We start from the raw sequence: 24359 nt of genomic DNA on the forward strand, positions 1-24359 counted from the left end.
CATTGTGGCTGTGAGTTTTGTACAGATGAGAGCTACTAACATTTTCTTCAGAAAATCTCTCTTCATTTAGGTTCTTTCCCTGAGGTGTTTAAACTTGTGAACAATGTGTAGTAAGCTTTTAAGGAGTGTTCTGGGGCAGGAGGATTTCAGAGGACATTGATCGACACAGGTTCTGTTTAGTCACACATTAAGTACAGCTGTCAAGATAGAGAATAACGCACACTTGAGAGTAGGAGATGTAGGATAAACATTTCTCTTGGGGCAAGTCCCTACAGCTCCACGACCAGCACCCACCCACCCACCCACACACACAACACACACCCAGGTGCTCAAAGCCCAGTGAGACTCATCAGTGTGGGGTAAAGAGCTCTGCCGGGTCACTAGTCACCCAAGAGGATTTCTGCACCAATGTCAAGATAACATGTCCAATTCATAATTCAATAAAAATAAAGAAATAATAAAGAAACCAAAGCTTATTTCAGTGGTTCTCAAATCTTTTGACCTCTAGTTGTCCAACACAATATTTATATTAACAGTAACTATTAAAGAAATTATATATATATATATATATATATATATATATTAAAGAAATTATATATATATATATATATATATATATATATATATATATATATATATATATATATATATATATATATATATATATATATATATATATATATATATATATAGTAATTATGACAAAAAGCATTTTATTTTAGATTCTGATCACTTATTTTTTTTTATTTTAATATTAATAATAATTTATTAATTTAACTACTATTAAGTCCTAGTGGGCCCTGTAACTTTTTTTTTTATAAAATGTCAATTAAGCATGTTTTCTTCTTTAGTATGTTACTTATGAATATATATATGAATATATATATATATATATATATATATATATATATATATATATATATATATATCCTACATACATAGAGAATACAGAAGCAAATTACAAACCATAAGACAAATACAATAAATACACATTAAATATTAAATAAACTCATTTTTCTAATACAGTAGGTTTAACATGCATCCTTTATTTAACATTTTGTTGTTTGATTAACATTAATGAGACAGACAGGTATTTAATTAGGCTGCTGTCCCGTTAAGACCGAATAAATGTAATATACTGACACATATATGACTGTATTTATGTGATATACTCCACACGATGGACATTTTGACAGCTGTGTGTGTATTTAACAATTAAGGTGCAGAACTGGGATCACACGCAGCTGAGAGAGCGCTTCTGTGTGTGTGTGTGTGTGTCAGCGTGATTCCGTCTATCTATCCCCCATCCACTTGCTGCATGTTAATCGATAACGAATTGTGATTTTTACGGTAATTTTGTTCTTCGACAAGATTAGTTACCTCTGATTAGTCTGTTCTTGCGTGACAGAACACTTCTACTACTCGCTCTGATCACCCAGTCTAAAGAAATTTTGAAATACGGAACAAAACATGACTTTTTCAAAATAAGTCAGTACACTAAAAATAAAGCTGAAATACTGGACTGTCCCAGGAAAATCACGGGATGTCTGGTCACCCTATAATATGTATTACATCATTTTATTTTTTACTTTTTAAATTACTTTTTGCATTAAAATAATGAGATTAGAAGGGGTTGTGTTCAATTGTTTTAAAATGTGAAAACTGCAAACTAACTAAATAAACAAACAAATAAAATTAAAAAGCCCATACATTTGATTACTTTATTGTTTTGTCTTAAGGTGAAATTTGCAATCTGTGCCAGAACTGCAAATACAATGACTGTTTTCTAATAGGTTTCCTTAAAAATCCATCTGTCATCAACTGGTTGGCAAAGATAATAGTACCATCAAACCAAACCTTAAGGACTGGCTAAGCCAGCGCTGCTATGTCAAACCTTACAAACATTTTATTTAATTTTATTTTATTTTATTTTATTTTATTTTATTTTATTTTATTTCATTTAATTTAATTTAATTTTAATTTATTTATTTTGTGGTGAGACATGGTTGGACCATGTTCCTGACAGGTTTTGTGAGACTCCCTCAGTCATTTGATGCACAGGTGGGGTAAAGACAATAATCCCTAAACGGATTCTACAGTTAATCCTGCTCTTCTGCTCAGACCCAGGATGTGCCTGCATGAATGTGTGTGTGTGTTACAGAGATGCGTTTGATGTCATGAGGAGGAAACAGAGTGTGAAGAGCGTCTAGACCGTAGCGGCCCACAGAGCTCAGGTGCACTCATACACCGACACTATCAGGCGTGAGATCAGACCAGACAGCGTGATCTGAAGCCCTATCTCAAAATACTGTGACACTGTGTTTCCTTTCAAAAGAAATCATCCCTCACCTCTCCATCAGCACCTGGAGCAAAAATGTCACAGAAGTGATTGTTTCTGTGCAACAAAAGATAATGCAACACGTAAGGAGCGCTCTCTTGTCGCTCGTGGTATCATCGCTCTCCTTCTTCCTGCTGTGCTTCTCTTTCTCACACAAGCACAGGCTGTGGGTTTCCTGTCTGGCCTCTGAAGCTCACATTCTTTGCACAGTGCTATTGGAGAGAGGACAGACTGCTGCTGCTATTTTCTCCTGAATTCCAAACCTGTCCACAGAGCAGAGAGAGAGAGAGCTGGCCAGCGTGGCCCTGCGGCCATTGAGAGTAAAAAAGTGCTCTGCTTCACTCGACTGACCAACTCACTGCTACACTTTCACAACAGAAATAGAGAAAATAGTTTCTAATGACTATATAGTAGTCTTTTTTTCATGCCAAAAATATCTATATCGCCTCAAAACAAGATATATTTAACTTTTTTATTTGTAGGTTTGGACAGCTTTTTCCCCTTAATAAATGAAATCATTATTTCAAAACTGCATTTTGTATTTACTCGGGTTATCTTTGTGTAATATAAAAAAATTGTTTGATGATCTAACAAAAAAAAAAAAAAAAAAAAAAAAAAAAACGGAAATCACAAAAAAACTTTTCGACAACTCTGTAGCTAAGCTAAATTGAAAGATTATTATTACAAAGTAAAGTTTTTGGGGTGCAGCACATACTTGCAAAAAAGGTAGATAAAGTTCCTCTTCCTGTGGAAACCCCTGACACAAGCCATGTCAGCTGAGATTGAAATATTGTGAACGTGACGGAGAGCATGCAGATCACAACAATGTGCAGCACAAAGTGAACAAACGCCATCCGAGAGTAAAAGAATTCAACAGCACTACAAACAAACATCCACCCATCCTGCCATGCATTTCATGAGCCCGTCTTAACACTACGCATAGAAAAGAACACACAATTTGTAAAGGATATCAAACAAATTTCATTACTTTGGTAGTATTTTACAGTATTATAATAGTTTAGGACATTACAATCTTTTAATTGCCAATGTTGGTATTTAGCAATATGCTCTCAGTTAACAAAAGACATTCCCTTAATGAGATCATCCTCCAGGATGTGACATCAGAGGTATTAGTAATGAATTTGATCAAAGTTTGCAAGTTTGCAATAGCTACATTTTGTTAAATCAAGTTATAATTCTGTGTCAAGTCATAACTAAAGTTGAAGTGCCTGATCTGGATCTGAGCATATTTCTGAAAATCTATGTGAGAGTTTTCTGTCCTCTCTCTAACTCTCAGAAGTGAAAAAGTTGTTTTTAGTAACTTTAGTAAAAACCATTTAATTTCAAAAGAACAAGAAAAGCAAAGGACACACCAAAAATATTAACAAAAAACATCACTACTCCACATTTTATAATAAAAAATTATCATTTGTTTGACTACATTAAATAATAATATCAAAAAAATGCATTCACTTAAATGGCTTAGATTTAGTCAAAATCTGTTCATTGTAAAAACATATTAAGTATGAACTATAAAAACACGGGTAGCTGTGGAGTAGGCTGTGTATGAGATTAAAACAAATTGGATTTATAGATCATAACTATGGTTATTGTAAACAAAGTTGGTTACAGAAATATGACCGTTTCATTTATGTATGACTAACAAATATGCATCACATTAAATCTATAATTGTGTGTTTGTGCAGCTTTGGGCCAAACAGAGGCTTCCTTCACTTGCTTCATGCAGCGTAGTGAATCGCAGCATTCATAGGCTGCATATTTGAGATATCTGGGCCCGCTGAAGAGCTCTGCGGCTCTGTAGTGTCCATTCTCTGATCAGGAACATGCTGTTTTTATGAGCCACTCATAGTATCTCCGGTCTTTTTTAAAGCATAGTACTGCACTTAATGCAGGTTGATTGTCTTATTGTGAATGAATCAGCGTATGCTATTCCAAAAATGGCTGACGTGCAACGACTTTCCATTTCCTCTAGCGTCACTTAGGCCATGTGGTTATTGGATCATGTTAACTTAAATAGCCAAAAACTATTGTTTTAGCAAACACATATTCATTCGGGCATTTAACATCACTTTTCATGATCCAATAGGCTCTCGATGCTTAAAAAACCCAACTTTTCCAAACAATGCTCTGTTTTACTCAGATGTCATATTATGGAATTAAAATGTGTTGCGTATGGCAATTAATGTTGAATTTTAATACAAAATTATTTCAATCAATATCTCACTTCATTTGCCATCTTGGATCATTGAGACACTGTTGTAGTTTTTATGTTAATGTATTATTATTATTATTTTTTTAATAAGATATTTTCTATTTTTATTTTAGTTATGTAGTGTGTTTTTGTCACTAATTTTAAATACTATAACTATAATAACTATTTTAAATACTATAACTATATATATATATATATATATATTTTAAATACTATAACTATACTAACTATTTTTTTTTTTCACTGCAGCTCAATGCAGTGCATTATGGGATTGCCTTTCCATCAAAGGACATATGCATTACTAATGCATGTACTGCATACTCGGGCAGCTCAGTACATTATAAAACCGAGCCTCGCACATGAATATAGTCATACGCTTTCACAAGCACAGACTGTGAGCTTCATTGACAGAGCACTGCAGAATATCTGGAGAGATTAACAAGCACTCAGAGCAGAGGGTAAAGGTCACACTGGGTCAAGTGTAGGCTTTCTGGAGAAACCTGTGCTGGTTTCAACTGAGTGAGTGATGAATGAGAGAGACAGATGTGTGTACCTCTGCTTAAAAGCCTTCTCGGCCATCTCCCGTGCAGCTCTCTTCACCTCATCTGGCACAGCGTCTTTCTCCGCCTGAGAAATCTGGTAAACTTTGTGTCCGGCGTCCAGACGGTATGGGCCTCCTTTCCCTCCAAGACCCGCTGTATCTCTGCCACCTACACAAACATATAGACACTATGCTGAGTTCCTATATAAGTGTTATATTTTTTTTTTGATGAATGATGGAAGCAAATGCAAAAAACAGCCTGTGTGCTGATATTGATCAGGGTCTGTGCACAATAACTGTAAACCTTTCGATACACAGTGCAATGGGATGTGATTTACTGTCCCTGTGCCTCCAGCCCACTGGTTCCCCCCTACATGAGGGGCATTTCTGGGGTCAGTCTTTGGGGTAGCTGACATCTTGTCTACTGTCTCTCTAAATGGTGATCTGAAACAAAAAGATGCTTTCAAAAAACAGATCTTTGTTGAAATATTATCTGAACATTCACTCTTTTTGCTAAGTGGAAAACGAGACACATATTTAGTCAAATGATGACTGCAAAGGAAGTCCCACTTACAAGGAAAAGGTATGCTTACACTGACTTTTTAATGTCAAAAATGTATTTGTTCTGGAATCACAATTGCAGGAAACAATGAATCATGCAGAGAGCTGGCAGGAAAAAAAGTCACAAACTGACTGACAATGCCAAAGTTTGTTTATTTTAAATGATAGAAATCCAGAACGATGGAAAGTAAAAATCTTAATGGAGCACAAAAATGCAAAATAATAGATAACTATCACATGAGACATCACTGCTTGTGAGCAAGACCCCATCTTATGTTTAATAGGGCACCTCACAGATTTGTGTTACGCCACTGGATATCACAACAGATTTTAAAGTGTGATCTGTGTGTATGTCTTCTAAAGACTTGAAGCTCTCTGAAGCCGGTCTCCTCATCTATTTAGTGGTATTCTCTCACTTCTGTGATCTTCCTTCACACAGCCCATTAATATCATAAAACACTGGGCCTCTCTTTAATACCCACGCACCAATCCAGAGGGTTGTGGCTTTCTCATGACCTCCACACACTCCTTTACAGCCCCTGCTGTGTGCAAATACAGTCTGAACATTACTGCTAGAACTTCCTATGAAGGCTTCCTAGTTGTTGCGAGAGCAGCACTTTGAAGTGTGATTGTGTCTTCGGGAGAGATAGCAGCACAGCTGGACTGTAAGGGAACAGACACTTTAGTGTTCCCAAACGTTCCTTTGCCTCCTATTAATATAAAGGCCATTTCTTATTATACAACGATCCTGCATGTTTTAACTAGGCAAGGTCACGTAAGGTCAATGAACATGAAGTCACTGAGCTTTTTATGACACTTCCTGTTTTAAACCGCACAGTGAAAGGAAGCACACTTGTAGGGGATGAGTAGAAATGTTTTTGCCAAGTCATATTAAAGGAATACTTGAAGTAAACAGAGCATTTGGAACAAGCAGAGGAAAGATTTGCCCTGTGTGAAAATGCACAAAAATTATCATGCTGCAAGAATTAACCTTTAAATGCTTTTAACTTTAATCAGTCACTCTCATGACATTCCAAAACTGCATGCCTTTGATATTATTATTTTTAAACCAAATTGCAGATTGCAAAATGCAGAAACGGAGAAGTAAAAACAGGACATTATATAATAGAGAGCAATCTAGACCCTCATGACTTTGTGAAATCTTGTGAAAATAACAGATAATTGGACCTTTCTATGCAAAGGCAGTTCATATTGTGGTCAAAACATCTCCTTTTGTGTTCCATTGTCCATCAGCTTTCCCTTTTAAATAGATCAGAGAGATCACAAGAACCCAGTGATAAAGATCATGAGAGTCAGCATTCTCATTTTAATTCTGGATTTCCTCCAGTCTAAATATTCAAAGACATAACATCGTTTCAGACTGATCTGGTGTGCATGCTACTGTATGTCTGAGTCATTGTTTATGCGTGTGTGACTGCTCTTTTAATACAGGTCGTTAAGAAACTGTAGAGGTTTTCTGTGAGTGTGAGATTGTACTTAAAGCACTTGTGACACCCACACACACATATGCCTCAATCTGATATGAGGTCATGCACATTCATCATTTCTGTGTGTGTGTAGAGAGAGAGAGATGGCTTACAGATGCTCAGGATGAACGTGGCCGATAGAGAGATTAACTACGTTTGGCAACAACATGTACGCCACACCAGCAAGATGCAGTTGAAGACTACAGATAGTTGATGAATGATAAATGATTTTAGATGTCTGTACAAGACTTGTGCTCTGTATACACTTCCAAATGATTGCATTCTGAGATTTGATGTTTTTCCTGTGTTTACTCTGAAGAAGGGGTAGCGCAGGGACAGTGGTGGGAAAGATGTTGCTTCCCATTTCTACGGAGGATCAGTGACAGTCCTGTTTATGATAAGGAGATTTGTGTGCGTGCAACGTGGCATCAGATTAGCCAGGATTTAACAGCACAAAGATGAGACACATGCACACTATCACAAAACCCTACTGACATTACAGACAGACAGACGAACAATAGATAGATAGATAGATAGATAGATAGATAGATAGATAGACAGACAGACGAACAATAGATAGATAGATAGATAGATAGATAGATAGACAGACAGACGAACAATAGATAGATAGATAGATAGATAGATAGATAGATAGATAGATAGATAGATAGACAGACAGACGAACAATAGATAGATAGATAGATAGATAGATAGATAGATAGATAGATAGATAGATAGACAGACAGATAGATAGATAGATAGATAGATAGATAGATAGATAGATAGACAGACAGACGAACAATAGATAGATAGATAGATAGATAGATAGATAGATAGATAGATAGATAGATAGACAGACAGACAGACGAACAATAGATAGATAGATAGATAGATAGACAGACAGACGAACAATAGATAGATAGATAGGTAGACGGACAGACAGACAGACAGACAGACAAACAATAGATACAAAAGATAGATAGATAGATAGATAGATAGATAGATAGATAGATAGATAGATAGATAGATAGATAGATAGATAGATAGATAGATAGATAGACAGATAGACAGACGAACAATAGATAGATAGATAGATAGACGGACAGACAGACAGACGGACGGACAGACAGACAGACAGACAGACAAACAGTAGACACAAAGAGATAGATAGATAGATAGATAGATAGATAGATAGATAGATAGATAGATAGATAGATAGATAGATAGATAGATAGATAGATAGATAGATAGATAGATAGATAGATAGACATCACATCAAAGCAAACAGGTCATCATTGCTAACTAGGGCAAGCCTCTAATTTAAGCTTTTTATCCAATTTCACCTAATGTAGAACAATTACGGCTAGCAGCTAATGTGATTATAAAAGCATATGCTGACTAGTAATTGACTGTTTGTGCGGTAAGGCAGCAGCTGCCTTTAGTTTGAACACATATAGAAAGTCAGTCTGTTGGTGTGTGTGTCTGAATCCAGACAGGGGTACTGGTCTCTGTCTTGGAGCAGCGCCACACTGCCGTTTCTAGCCGCCCAGTGGGCAGAGCAGGAGCCCGAGCTGGAATGTGAAGAATGCCCGTGTTTTGAGGTTGTTTCTGAAATGAAATGTCCCGACCTGGTTGCTGAGAGGCCACTGCGTTTAGCAGGAGACCCACACAGAGAGCAGGACAATGCAGTCAGACACGCTGTACTAGCCGCTGACCACAGGAGACCCAGCAAGCCCACAAACCCCTTCATTACATCAGCGCCAAGTTTTCATTTGATCTCACGGTTTCACAATCCTGCTTTACACGCTGCAGATATATGACAACAACTAGATCTCAGGAGAACTGCTGTACAGTAGATCAAGAATATGATGGAACTGTTTCGGGGCCGAATAGTTAGATTGGACAGTTTTAAAATCACTATAATTTTACTGTAGGATTTTGTGGAGTGACTGCAGAACTTTATGGCAAATCAAGTAAACTGTGCATTATTCAAAGAAGGTTTTTCATCTATCTTACAGAATTCTTCCACAAAAATAGTGAATGCTATCATTTAAAAAAAGCAAAAACAATGTTACATCAACAGACAATGACATACGTAAATGTTACACTGAAAAACATGATTTATAACATTTAAAATGTATAGCATATAATCAGTATCACTGCATAAAATTATTTACTGATGATAATTCTTTCTTATTCATATTCCTTCTGTCACTAACAATACTTGCATAAGTATATTCAGTCATTCAGGTGGCAAAAATCCAAAATTATTATTATTATTATTATTTTTTATTAGAAAGGTTGGCATCCCAACCAGTCTTATTTTAGTATCACTGTAGTACCTTAGTATTTATTAATAATTTGAAATTTTAAAAAAATATTTTAATACATTTATTTAGTTATTTTTTATTTCAGTTTTAGTTTCAGTAATTTTAGTTCTTCAACTTAAACTAAACAAAAATTTAAAATTAGAAAATTTAATCTGCTCATGGTAATTTATTTTTATTTTTTTAAATGTTTAGTCCTAAAATTGAAGCGGCTTTAATATAGTCAAGACACACACACACACACACACACTTATGAACACACATTAGTTAATTAAATAATTAAAGTTGTGACATTGTGCTGCAATCATAAAACACTAAACTCTGCTTCATATTTTGCAAAGCAAACCCCTCTGACAAGTTCTCTCTTGCCTTGAAATCATGCCATATAACCTAAATTCAAATTTAAGACAGGAGCTAAGATCAGGAGAGGAGGTGGGTCTTTAAATGTTAGAGTGTGTCAAAAGCAGTAAAATCCTGCTGTAAATTCAAGCAGTGATTGTAAAGAAAGCTGTGCCATTGCGTCCTTCATTTACTGAGTTACTTAAATTCCACAGACTACATAAAACTGGTCAAATTGGGCCTGGTCAGACTGAGGTGATGACACGGTCTGTGCTACAGAAATGACACAGAGGCACCAGCATCATGAGGTGACTGCCGATCACGACCAGCTCCTGTTACACTGTATATCATACCTCATGCAAACACATACATATCACACACACACACCTTACATGGTGATCCACATCTAATCTTAACACTCCAATCTACAGACAGTTCTGAATGCATACGTTTTATACTTTTGTAGCATTTTATTTTATTTGACTTATAACATTAATGAAGGGTGCACCAAAAATATTCATTATTTATTTACTCTCTGACCATTACAATTAAACAATCTGTTTTTTTCCACTGTCCCTTTAAGACTTCTGTGCTAATTACTGTGCTTGTATAGCACTGTATTGATATTCTTCAGACATTCTGGTCAGGTGTTTTTTTTTTTTCTTTCTTCTAGACATTTAACATGGAGTATTAAACTTTTGCATTTAATTAAGCCTGAATCACATAATGTACAGACTCCATTTTTTTTTAATTTTTTTTTTTTTAATTAATTTTCATTTCATTTCATCATTCTGACTTTTTATCTCACAATTTTGGCGTAAAACAAAATTGTAATATATAAACTCCAAACTCTGAGAATTGTAAAAAAATAAATAAATAATGCAAATGAAAAAGAATTTAGAGTTGTCTCACAATTCTAATTTTTCCCTTACAATTCTAAGGTTACATCTCGCATTTCTGAAAATTATGAATATCTATATTATATAATATTACTATATTTATTCTCCAAATTATATCTTCATTGTTGTTTAACAGAAGAAAGTAAGTCATACATGTCTGGAACAACTTGAGGGAGAGTAAATGATGACAGAATTTTAATTTTGGGGTGAATACTCCCTTAAACAAATCCTGCATTAACACATTCCTTTTAATTCTAAATTACATACATTTAATTAAATAATTAAAAATGTTTGTCTCTAATAATGTGTAACACTGTCTCAGATTTCAGACAGTATTAGATCATGGATATTTCTAGTTGAAATAGAGTCTCTCTCTTTGTGAGTATGTGGTTTGTGATGTGTGTGTAAGGGGTGAGTCAAAGCGTCCACTTATTTCCAGTCAGACACATATCATATCTTTATCCTGCATCACCGATGCTACACAGATCACGTTATAAATACAGACAGACGGACATGTATGGAGCAGGATCAGCGAGCGGCATTGACGTCAGGGTCAGACATTGCCTGCATGACTGTACTGAGCCCCATTGCATCGTGGTGCACATGTCATGTCATCTAATCTAGTCCACAGGAACACACTGCCTACAGACATATGGTACATACACATTGTACAGGTACAAAAACAAAATTCCAAATATCTGACACAAGAGTGGAAAAAAAAAATCACAGACGTTCACTCTAATCCAGACCGTTTAATTATGGAAAGTTGTGATGTGCTGTTCTCAGATATCGAAGCAAGATGATTGACAACTCTGTATGAAGTCATAATAGTCTCTTTCAAAAGTTTAGAAGATATATTACGCTGTTTACACTGAACGTCTGGGGTTCAGTTTATTTGTAGCGACATGATTTGTGTAGACCAGGTGTGAACAGATGTTCACAGATTCACCTTCATACAATCACAGCAACAAACATCTATCAAAAAACCTGCTGTGGAACAGAGTTACATCACCCTTCCAAAGTCTGGCGTTGGGAAGAGTTTTGTAATATTTTTGAAACAAAACTGTTAAAAGAGTAATATTGTGAATTATTATTACTGTGCATTTTAAAATAACATATTTATTTGAATATACTTATATGGCATTTATTTTTGTGATGCAAAGCCGGATTTTCAGCATCATTACTTCAATGAAATCATTCTTTATAACATTTCATGTTATTATTAATGTTGAAAACTTTACTTCTGTAAACAACTGTAATGTCGAAAACTTCACTTAAAACAGTTATGCTGCTTAATATTGTTGTTGAAACCATGATATATAATTTTTGATTCTCTGATGAATAGAAAGAAGAACATATATTTGAAACAGAAATATTTTGTAACAATGTAAAAGTCTTTACTGTTACATCAATTTAATGCATCCCTGGAATAAAAGAATGAATGAATAAATGAATAAACGAATAAATAAATAAAAAAAATAATTAATAATACTGGCCTAAAACTTTTGAATGGCATTAGAGTTTGTCTGTAACCCCACTTTATTAGGTCATTTATATTGATTCCCTAATTCCCTAGAAGTAAAAATCCACAGAGAAATAGATTTTTAATGATAATATGTAAAATTTCTGAGCCCAGAAATGGTATCTTTCTCTGTACGTCATTTTTTTTTTTTTAAAGCACAAATATATATTTTAATTTAATATACTTGGAATAATTATATTCAATAAACAAAATATTTTTACACTTACAGGCATTATTTTAATATATTTCCCTGTTGTATATGATCCAATCACATCATCCTTTATGGGATAAGTACTGTAGTTAATTAAAAAAGTTTTACATTTTAAATACATTTTGCTCCAAGTCAGTGATTGTTTATCTTGGAGTTGGTTGGTTTGATATGTTATTGCTCAGAATCTTTATCAAATATATTTAAGAGGCCTATGAAGAAAATGATGGGACAAATACTTTTGCTGCTGCTGGAAAAAGTGGGCACTCACTGCTGTGCTCCACAGACAATGTGTACTGATGAGGTTAACTTCATGTAATGAGCGTATCCTGTCTGATGTTTACAATGTGCTTTCAATTAACAAGCTGAGAGGAATGGGATGTTTCACAGGATGTCTTAATGTAATGTAACTGAAAGCCATGCATTTGCCAGCTTCAGCCCTTTGGTTATGTTTGGACGTGTGACGGCCGCCACATCAGCAGGAGAAACTGATTCATGGTCAAAGAGCTTCTCGTAACTCAAGTAAAGAGAATTGGGGAGTTGTGGGTGATGCATGAGCTGATTAATGCACAGAGGGAGGAGGAAAAACAACACTAGCTAACTCACAGAGAGCTCATCTCTTCTGGGAACAAGAATGCTGCACAAAAGGCCTCCGACTGAGGCTGAATGAAACTGTGTGAGAGAGCAGAAAATATGAGCGCTGTGATGGAGGGAGAGATAAAGGAGCAAAGGGAGAGCAGAGGAACGAGACGGCCGACAGACTGAGAGAATGAGGAGATGGCACAGATCCTGAGGAGGAATCCTGCCAGACGGAGACAGGAATGTTTCCATCACTCTCTACAGTAACAGTTTTAACAGAGAAGATCTCACATTGGAAGACCAGGCCAAATACATGAAAGGACATCTTTAGCACTTAGAATCGGCCAAACCTGAACCGAAATAAAAACCCTGGAGTCACCACAATCTTTTAAAATACAGCTTCCAAAAAATGAACATTGTGGGTTCATGGAAGAAACTTTCAGTTTAAAGTTCTCAAAATAACCATTTTTTTCTTCGTGTAAGGAACATTTTAATAATCTGCAGAAGTATTCAATAATTTTTTTTTTTCACGTTTTGTTATGTTACAGCCTTACAGTATGTTAAACTGCTTTAAATTACACATCAAAAGAAAAAAAAAAACCCCAACAACTTGCTTTCTCCCCTTTATTTAAAGGTTCAGTGTTAAATTAAAAAAAAATCCACTTAATTAAGTGTGTGGGATCTCCTGTGAGGACTGTATCTGTAGAAGCAGAGTGATGGAGAAATTGTGTTTGTTTGTGTGTGATGTGGAGACTGGGGTGAGCTGGAGGGCGGATCCAAGACACTGTGGCCGTTAGACCATCAGCATGATAACACAGTCTTGAGCGTCATGATAAACCTTCATCTTATAATATTAGTAATGAACCCTGTTTTTCTTTCCTTGTTGTTTATCACTTCACCCTCCTTCAGTGCGGCAAACCAGTGAACACTCTCACATGAGCCATACTCAACTGAACAAACTTACATATGCTATTCACAGAGCTGCACTGAAAGTTCAAGAATGCAACCATTTGGGCAAATATTTGATGTAAAAATAAGGAGGCTGGTGTAAGTGTGCTTAAAGAGAGCCAGTGAGGTGCAGAATGACCTGACGGTTAACAGGCTCTTTGTGCACCTGTATGAAAGAACAGGAAGTGTGTGAATTCTTAGACAAACACACACTTCAAACACATACCAAACCAGTCAATATTATGATTTAGATATTTAGGCCACATATACATTCCACAAAGTGTTGAGAGCAACACAACCACATTTAAATGCTGGAGTGTATCGCTAAATGGCTTTTCTGTGAATATACAATACAGGAGGCACTTTTAAAGCAAGATTAGAGTCTCATGGTTGTGAAGAACAAGTATGGACGCCAACAGATTAACTTGTTTGGTGCTATTTTTGATGGAAGAAACACTAGCAACCACAGATGTATAAATGTCTGGTAATTTTTAGTAACCCTCAGTCCACAGATGTGACATGTATATAGAGCAACCAATAAACAACCAGTCTCAAACCAATACTTATTTTTCATTCATTCACGGCGCAGAACGGGAGCGCTGCCATGAGCGAGCCTCCCACTGAAAATACTCCGTGTATTAGCAGCATGTGTGTCCAAACAAGCTTCAGAATGGCAAAATAACCTAACAACAAGTGTGGAGAGAACAGACTTCAGTATGAAACAAACAGAAATCTTTGTCTTATGCATTTTATCTGAAGTATGTGTATGAACATTGTCAGTAATACTGCAGACAACTGATTCCTAAAGTCTTACAATACTCAATACAGAGCAGAATCTGCCAAGAAATATCTCACCAAACAAAAACGCTGAGTGCACAAAGATGTAGTCACACTAAAAAAAAAAAAAAAAAAAAAAACCTTAAATTGGATTCTTTTTGGATACAAAACGAATATTTTCTTAATATTATTTCACTACACTATAAACTTTCTTATTTAGCAATTTTACAACCTTACCAACATAAATAAATAAAATAATAACACATTTCTTATATAAGTCTGCCCCCATGTGGTAAGAAATAGAACTGTACATTTTGGACTGCCCAAGAGAGTTCTGCGTTTCAGGACCAAAAATGTTTAATTCCTGCAGCAAAGGATGCACCAAAAGGAATTTGAAAACAAACAAACAAACAAAAACCTACAGCAAAACAAAACAAAACAAAACAAAACACAGCAAAGCAAAGCAAAAAAAAAAAGCAAAACAAAGAGCAAAAACAAAATATAAAAACCAAACAAAAACAGCAAAACAAACAAATAAACAAACAACAACAACACAAAAAAGACAGAAAAAAAAAAAAAAAAACAGTGAAGCCCCCCCCCACCCCCAGTACCCCAAAAACACTTTATTTTTAAGCAACATATAATTTATTTTTTTTACTTTTGTATTATTTTAACTTTTTAGGGTGAAATATGACTCAGACGTGCTCTTCATTTGTTTGTGAAATTCAGCCTGAAAGTCGTACCTGGATTGGCCTGCCATCCTCTGCTCCGATCATGATCCTCCACTCCAGCAGAGAGCGCTGCAGGTTGTCCAGGCCTGTTTCCCACAGCCTCTCAGAGCCCCAAGGAGCCATCACTACATCTGTGTCTGAGACCTTTGAGATCCACACAGTGTATGGAGACATTGAGCTGCTCCTGAACACATCAGACATTGATCAGGGCCACTGGAAGACATTCAGCTGCCGTACATGAAGATAAATGTAAGACCTTTTAAAGACATTTTTAAAACAACAAAAATAAAATTAAACAAAATCATCAGTGTCAGATTAACATATTAGGGCTATAAGGTGTTAAAGTGTCAGAAGCCAAAGTACAAAAATGCAGATGTGTCAGAAGCCAGAGCACAAAGTCAGGAAATCAGGTAAAAATTTAAAGGAATAATTCACCCAAAAATGAAAATTTGATGAAATGTACTCGCCATCTGGTCATCGAAGATATAGATGAGTTTGTTTTTGTATCAGAACAGATTTGGAGAAATTTACATTACATTACAATTTGCATTACATCACTTGCTCACCAGTGGATGCTCTGCAGTGAATGGGTGCCGTCAGAACGAGAGTCCAAACAGCTGATAAAAACATCACAATAATCCACACGACTCCAGTCCATCAGTAAATGTCTTCTCAAGCAAAAAGCTGCCTGTTTGTAAGAAACAAATCTATTATTAAAAGATTTAAACAGTTGCTTTCACCAAAATATCCATAAGTCCATAATCCATAAAAATGCTTCCTCCATATCTCCTGTTGTCATCTCTTATTAAAAACCATCAACATATTTGTTTGGAACTGTTTTGGACAGTTTTCAACTTGTATGCTTGATCTGTGCATGTTTCTCTCCTGATTCAGGCGAGACGACTTCTCACTTGAGAAAGAAATATTATGGGTAGAGGACTATTTTTTAGCTGTTAATTGATGGGCTGGAGCCATTTGGATTATTGTGATGTTTTTGGACTCTCATTCTGATGGCACCCATTCACTGCAGATGATCTATTGGTGAGCAAGTGATGTAAGGCTAAATTTCTCCAAATCTGTTCTGATGAAGAAACAAACTCATCTATATCTTGGATGGCCTGATGGTGAGTACATTTCAGCAGATTTTGAACTATTACTTTAAACAGAATGCAATATGCATTACACAATTCCGCATCTTGCAAACTAGTTCTGGCTCATTTTTGTTTATTAACTGGTAAAAGAACACCTTCTTTTGTATGAAAATAATATTCCTTAATATTCTATAAACATCACTGTCAAAATATAATTTACGCAAAAATATTACAATATATTGCAAATATTACAAAATATCACATTAGGCTCCTTACAACATAATATAATAATGCAGATCATATTAATATCATTACATCATTTTACATTTAAGATCTCTAGCTAAAGGCTTTGACTGACACTGAGCTGAACAGAAGAGGGAGCTACAGTTTAATGAAAGAGTCTGACTCTGTACCTCGGCACTGGAATGTGTTTGAGCTTTTTAGAGTTCAGGTCTGTCACTTCCAGCTGAGCAGCAGTCATGGGTGGTGTGACATCTGTTGGTCAATCAATACCATCATTCTCATAATTAAAGCACCATTATATTTGATAATACATTTGTATATGAATGTGTCAGTGCTTTACCTTTGGGGTAGATCTCAGTCAGTGGGACTTGTGAAGGGGCAGAGCTCGGACCACTTGATTAGCCCTTAACAGACAGACACAGTTGACCCTCTTTGCTGGCCCGGTTCACTTACTTGACCCAAAAAACATATCAGATCCCCGACCCTCTGTTATGGGCGAAGATCTTGTAAAGCTGCACACTTCGTTAGGGGACTGTGGAAAACAATACAAAACATGTTATAGGGGTCAAGAGAATCCATGATAATTAAAAAAAATCCACAGTTTAAAACACGTGCCATATATATATATATATATATATATATATATACATATACATACATATACATACATATATATATATATATATATACAGGTCAAAAGTTTGGAAACATTACTATTTTTAATGATTTTGAAAGAAGTTTCTTATACACAACAACAATTAAAAAAAATTATTTTTAAAAAATACAGAAAAAAATGTAATATTGTGATATATTATTACAATTTAAAATAATTTGTTTTTAAATTTATTCTACTTTAAATGATCATTTATTTCTGTGATGCAAAGCTGAATTTTTAGGATCATTATCACATGATCCTTTAGAAATCATTCTAATATGATGAGTTCATTATCAAAGTTGGAAACAGTTCTGCTGCTTAATATTTTTTCAGAACGTGATACTTTTTTAGGATACTTTGATGAATAAAAAGTAAAAAAAAATAAAAAATAAAAAAGAAGCTATGTTTTTAAAATATAAATATTTGTAATAACAATATACACTACTGGTCAGTAATTTGGGGTCAGTAATTTTTTTTCTTTCTTTTTTTAAAATAAAATCAATACTTTTATTCAGCAAGGATGTGTTAAATTGATAAAAAGTGATAGTAAAGAAAATATATTATTAGAATATATATTATTAGAATTTTTTTTCTTTTGAATAAATGCAGTTCTTTTTAACTTTTAGTTCATCAAATATATTAGACAGCAGAAACTGTTTCCAACACTCATAATAAAATCAGAATATTAGAATGATTTCTAAAATGATCATGTGATAGACTGGATGTTACATGTGACACTGAAGGCTGGAGTAATGATGCTGAAAAATTCAGCTTTGCATCACAGGAATAAATTATTTTTTTAAAGTATATTCAAATAGAAAACTATTAATTTTAAGTTGTAATAAAATTTCACAATGTTACTGTTTTTCTGTATTTTTTTTTATCAAATAAATGCAGGCTTGATGAGCAGAAGAGACTTCTTTCAAAAACATTAAAAATAGTAATGTTTCCAAACTTTTGACCTGAACTATATATATATACACAAAATATATATATATATATATATATATATACACACAACACACACACACACACACACACACACACACACACACACACACACACACAGGCACACAACACACCACCACACACACACACACACATATATATATATATATAAAACTGTATATTGATTCTTACAGTTTTATAATTATTTCAAAGAACATTTTGGTGTTACCATAATAACAATTTTTTAAATATTTTCCTTACACCTTGAATACGTGTGTGTGTGTGTGTGTGTGTGTGTGTGTGTGTGTGTGTGTGTGATCCCTGTAATAATTTTACAACTTTTAACCAACCTTAGCAAGGTTTCCTTTTAAATTATTATAAAAGACTTATTAATATTCTATGCAAAAATATTCCTCACATTAGGCTACTTACAACTAGTAAAAATTGTTAATACCATTACATCAATTAAATTATCATATAAAACATTTAAGACCTTAAGACATTTCAAGGCCTTAAATTAAAGAAAATCTAAATTAATATTTCAAAATGAATATGCACTTCATATGCACCCTAAAAATTACAATTTCGAAGTGAATATGCACTTTAAAAATAAACAGATTTGTTAAAAAAAAAAGCATCAAATCATTGATTCATAGAATTAAAGTATATTTTACCACAGCGTATGTCTTACCCACCATGAGGTCTGGGAAGCCCACGATAACATTAGCATAGGTGTTAGTGTCACAGAGGATGCGGTTGGGAGAGATGATCTTCTGGCCCAGGGCAGTGCTGAGGTTCTCACTGGGCAGCTGCTCATTCGATACCTCCTGAGGAGCCGTGGCTTCAAGCCCTGAAGCACAAAGACAGTCAGACCATCACTTCACTTTAAAATGACCCCCTGTAGAGATGATAATGTGTCCCTCACCACTAAAGCCATAAACGGGTTTCAGAACATTTCTGCCATGACTCTACATCTGTGACATCTTTATACCCCAGTTTAATTGGTCATTATTCAGACCTTCTGGTGACATTCTGTCACACTCGGTTTGATAAAGACCCCAATCCTGCTGATGGGAATTTTGATGTCATCAAAAACATGCTCATTTTTCAGAGCAAACGCTGAAGCATGTCTGACACTTTAGATGTACGATGCCCACTAAGTACTGGCATTAGTCTATCTTTATGACAGCGACATTCATCTCAATAACTGATACTATGAGTTATTATGCGTCTTTCTGCGCTTCATGCTCCAGGAACAAGTGCTGAAGGAGAAATGACAAGGGGCACTTCATCAGAAGATAGAGCTGTGGAGATATTTATCTTCCATAAACAGCATTTCATGGGCTTTATAAACAGAGGCAGCAATTTATTTCACCTGCTATTTTAGGACTTCAAAAACAAACTGGCATTACTTTCTATCAAATGAGGCGTGCAGGACTCACTGGCATCATCCATCAGGCCTTGAGAGCTTCAGCTCTCCTCTAAATGAGGTATTGACTCTGTTTTCATATTAGCTAAGAAACACTTATAATGAGTAACTTAATTTTTAATCTTTTTAGATCAAAAATTGTGCTTCTAGCTCACATCATATGAAAAACAAAATAAATAAGAACATATTCATGTTTAAGTATGTCATGTCATGTATAAGCTTTGATATATATATATACAGGTGCTGGTCATATAATTAGAATATCATCAAAAAGTTGATTTATTTCACCAATTCCATTTAAAAAAGTGAACTTTTTTTTTTACACACAGACTGATATTTTTCAAATGTTTATTTCTTTTAATTTTGATGTTTTACTAACTAATAATATATATATATATATATATATATATATATATATATATATATATATACACACACACACACACACACACACACAGGTGCATCTCAAAAAATTTGAATATTGTGAAAGGTTTTTTTTTTTGTAAATTATTTCAAAAAGTGAAACTTTCATACATTCTAAATTCAATACATGTAAACACTGCAAAAGTTTTTTTGTTGATGATTAGAGCTCCAAAAAAATCCAGTAATGAATCTAGAATATATGAAAGTTTCACTTTTTGAAATGTTACAAAAAAGAACTTTTTTCATGATATTCAAATTATTTGATATATGCTTTAATACATTGCCATAAATACATAAAAATACATAAATAAATACATAAAATACTCTTATAAAGACAAATCCTTCATTTTTCACCCAAAAAACAAAAAAAACATTAATATTAAAAAAAATACAGTAAAAACAGTAATAGTGAAATATTATTACAATTGAAAAGGACTATTTTCTATTTGATATATTTTCAAATTAAATTTATTCCTGTGATGCAAAGATGAATTTTCAGCATCATTACTCCAGTCTTCAGTGAGACACGATCCTTCAGAAATCATTCTAATATGCTGATTTTCTGCTCAAGAAACATGATCATTATTATCAATATTGAAAGCAGTTGTGCTGATTAATATTTTTGTGGAAACCGTCACACATATCTTTCAGGACTTTTTGATAAATAGAAAGTAAAAATAATCTTTAGTATTATAAATGTCTTCACTGTCAGTTTTGTTCAATTTAATCAAATGCATACTTGAAAAAACATATTGACCCCAACCATTTGAACAGTAATGTAGTGAATCATCTTTGGCTTTTCCTCACAGTCTGAAGAGAAGCCCAGGAGCCCCATAGTTGGGCTGCCATTATGGAGACTGTCAACACATCTTCCTCTCATCCCAGCGGTCCCTGTCTTGGTTAAGGACTGTCAACCTGCACCCCTCCAGAGGCCTGCGGTCGATGCTTCGGTGTAGTAGTAAGAGAGAGGAAGCTATGGTTACATAACCCTGGTTCAGTGATAGCTCCAGAGTGAGGAATCTCCCCACACTTTCCTCCTGGCAGCAGCAGGGAGAAGAGACGTGCTGAGAATGACACGAAGGCAGGCGGTGGCGGCTTATAACCGTGACCTGTCTGTCAGCCGACAGGCGTAGTGTAATTGCTGCTTCCGTGGACAGTCACGCTCTGAGGCAGAGGTACTTCACTCTGACATATCCTAAATAACGTTTGAAGAAAACCCACAGCCTAACTATGAGCAATAACAAACAGCATTTGTTCATTTAGCCCAGAGAAGAACAAAGATTTTTTTTTTTCCATTTCTGCCACCTGATAGAGTTTGGTTTCTGGCTTGTGTCACCACTGGCTTGCTTAGTTAGGGACGGGGGTTTAAAAGACACTTAAAATTCTGTATGATTGTTTTGAATGCACTGACAGTATCAGATAAGAACAAAAAATATGTAAACTAAACTGAATTTTACAGGGCCATTCACAAGGAATGTGTTTTTCCATACCACTACTTTTTACAATAGACGGACATGTCTGACCATTGTGCTCTAAACACGAGTTTATAATAAGTTCAACTTTTAAAAAAAGCATATCAAGGCCTTGCGGTTATTTTTATTTTTTTTCCATTCCACTGCTTACGTTCCACTGCAAAGCAAAAATGCATTCTGTGAATGGTTTCATAATGGAGTGAAGTAAACTGAATCAACATTAAACTGACTTGATGGGAATAAAGACACTATTGTCTTCTAGAGCCTGCTATGCAGCAGAATTTGAATTTGTCTCATATTTGAAGAAGTTATTTTCCTGCTTATTACTGTGAAGTTGCTTTGAAACAATATCTATAGTATAAGCGATGTATAAATAAATATGACTTGATTTGAATAAATTATAAGTGAAAACATACATACCCACTAGGAGTGAGAATATAGAGTGCAATGGGCGAATAGATTAATTTCACAAGCACAAGACATTTGTAAACACCAGGCAGCATCTGAGACCATATTTACTATGAAAGCCTTCAAAGATGACACCAAATTCATGTGCAAAAGTCCTGAATCTGACAAGTCAGATTTAAAAATCCCACAGGCTTCATGTCAGTCAAAGCAGATGTGAAACAGACACATTTGCTAAAATAAGACAGATGGTGACTGACAAGTGTGAAGGGCTCTCAGTGGCCCTGATTGGACGGCAACATTGCGGAGTCACTTCTGATTGGTTGTTCTAGCCAGTAAGTGTTAAGAGTTGCTCACCTGAGCTGGTGCCAAAGCCAGTGTTAACAGCGTCTTCACTGATGGCATGTAGCTGGCACACTCCCGTGTCCTCTGCGCCCATGTGCATGGGCTTTGTCAACAGGAACTTCCTGCACATGATGGTAGCACATTTTGTTAAAGCAAATACGGTTATATAACCTCTAAAAAGGAAAACACTCTTTCCCAAGTCTGAGCAATGTGTGCAATCAACTAAAACATGAAGGAATTCTTCTGATTTCATTGAAGTTCAGAATGAATTTCATTGGCACCTGTCAGTCTTGCTCTCAACAAGAAGCCAGTGGTCTTCAGCCACCAGGAACACAGGCTTGAGATTGATGGGGAGGGAGATGGTGTACCCTGACCTTCTAGCACATCAACAACATCCAGCTGACTCCTGTCCAAGTAGAGCAGAGTACAAATCAGTAGGCCATGCCTGAACAGGACACCAGAGCTCTGATCCGAAACATAATGAGCTGTTGGCAGTCTACAGCCTACATAGACATCTGCTTTCTAAGACAACATCCTAACTTAAAGGAATAGTTCATCCAAAAATTAAAATTCTGGCATCTTTTACTAACCTTCATCTTCTTCTGAAATCATAAGACTTTCATTTTTGAATGCAGATGAATGTATCATTTTGTCCATCCATTGATTGATTGTCCACACAACCAAAATCTTCAAGCTTCAAAAAGTACATAAAGGCATTGTAAAAGTAGCCTAATTCACACTGGTAATAATGACAGAATTTTCATTTTTGTGACTAACCCTCATAACTGAACAATTTGGAGAGCACTACATGAGATCTGTTGGGATGGGACTAGTTTTCTAAAGGATGTTTGAGCTACTATGTTTGAAATTCAGATGGGACTAAAAGCCTGTTCACACCAATGATAATAACTGTAACGATAACTTATAGTGAAAATAGTGAAATCAAAGACTTTCGCATTCAGACATCATGAGATTTCTAATAGGCAGTTTGTGCTGGAATTTTTTTTACAGTGATTTATAAAAATTGCAAAGTATGTCTGTGAAACACAAGATCCAATTCATGCAATTGACACATCACAAGGATGGAGCATATGATGGACTTATGGTGGAGCATATGGAAGCTTATTTCTAAGGCCTTAACATTCATAGCATACAAAAAACTGTGTATTAATTAGACTAAACAATTACACAGCCTTTTATTTTTACACTTCACAGATATCTTATGCAGGTTTTTTTGTTGAAGTGCATTCTGGAATTGATAAGAAACATGCAGGTTGTCTTACAATTTTGCTTTGAAAATGAAAAATGCTACCAATATAGGAAGCTCACTAACTTCCTCTCACTAACTGTTTCAGAACAGTGTGTAAGAGTGCCATATCTCGCATAAAACTGAGGGAGAGTAACCTACCCATTTACACGGCGTCCTAACCAGATGCAAAGACACAAAAAATGGTATAATTTCCATGTTAGTCCTAACCAGCCACAATAGTGATACACAACGAGCTACAGGGCTACATTCTAGTTTTGGAACGGTTTCCATTTCTGCAACATCACAGCTGGGAACCAAAACTGTGTGTCCAGTGACACTAATAATCTAAGAACTGATTATATGCTTTGTATAATCTTAAAAGTGTTTAATGTGAGTTTGAATATCATTCTGTGTGATTTTAACAGTAACCCATAATGTAGGATCTACAATGACTATGATGTGTTTATTATAATTAATTAAATTATAATAATGCAAACTAAATGTAAAATAACTACAACTTGAAAATAAATCCTTTCTCAAAAAGATTAATTATGTGACCATTAACCAACATCAGAGAACCTTGAATGTGTTGTTAAATTAAGTATTATC

At 35.0% G+C, this 24359-nt stretch overlaps 1 protein-coding gene across 1 annotated transcript in view; it reads right to left on the minus strand.

The window, feature by feature from the left end:
- Positions 1-24359, minus strand: part of vwa8 (von Willebrand factor A domain containing 8) — an 88945-nt gene that overhangs the window by 14015 nt on the left and 50571 nt on the right. Inside the window, 12 exon segments of the mRNA XM_042730848.1 lie at positions 2350-2395; positions 5125-5281; positions 5417-5514; positions 5516-5556; positions 15503-15674; positions 16995-17076; positions 17165-17203; positions 17206-17356; positions 19123-19277; positions 22514-22623; positions 22783-22870; positions 22873-23023. Coding sequence (XP_042586782.1) covers positions 2350-2395; positions 5125-5281; positions 5417-5514; positions 5516-5556; positions 15503-15674; positions 16995-17076; positions 17165-17203; positions 17206-17356; positions 19123-19277; positions 22514-22623; positions 22783-22870; positions 22873-23023 — 1290 coding nt within the window.

This window comes from Cyprinus carpio, chromosome B9 (assembly GCF_018340385.1).
Source record: "Cyprinus carpio isolate SPL01 chromosome B9, ASM1834038v1, whole genome shotgun sequence".
In the NCBI taxonomy this organism is placed as follows: Eukaryota; Metazoa; Chordata; class Actinopteri; order Cypriniformes; family Cyprinidae; genus Cyprinus; species Cyprinus carpio.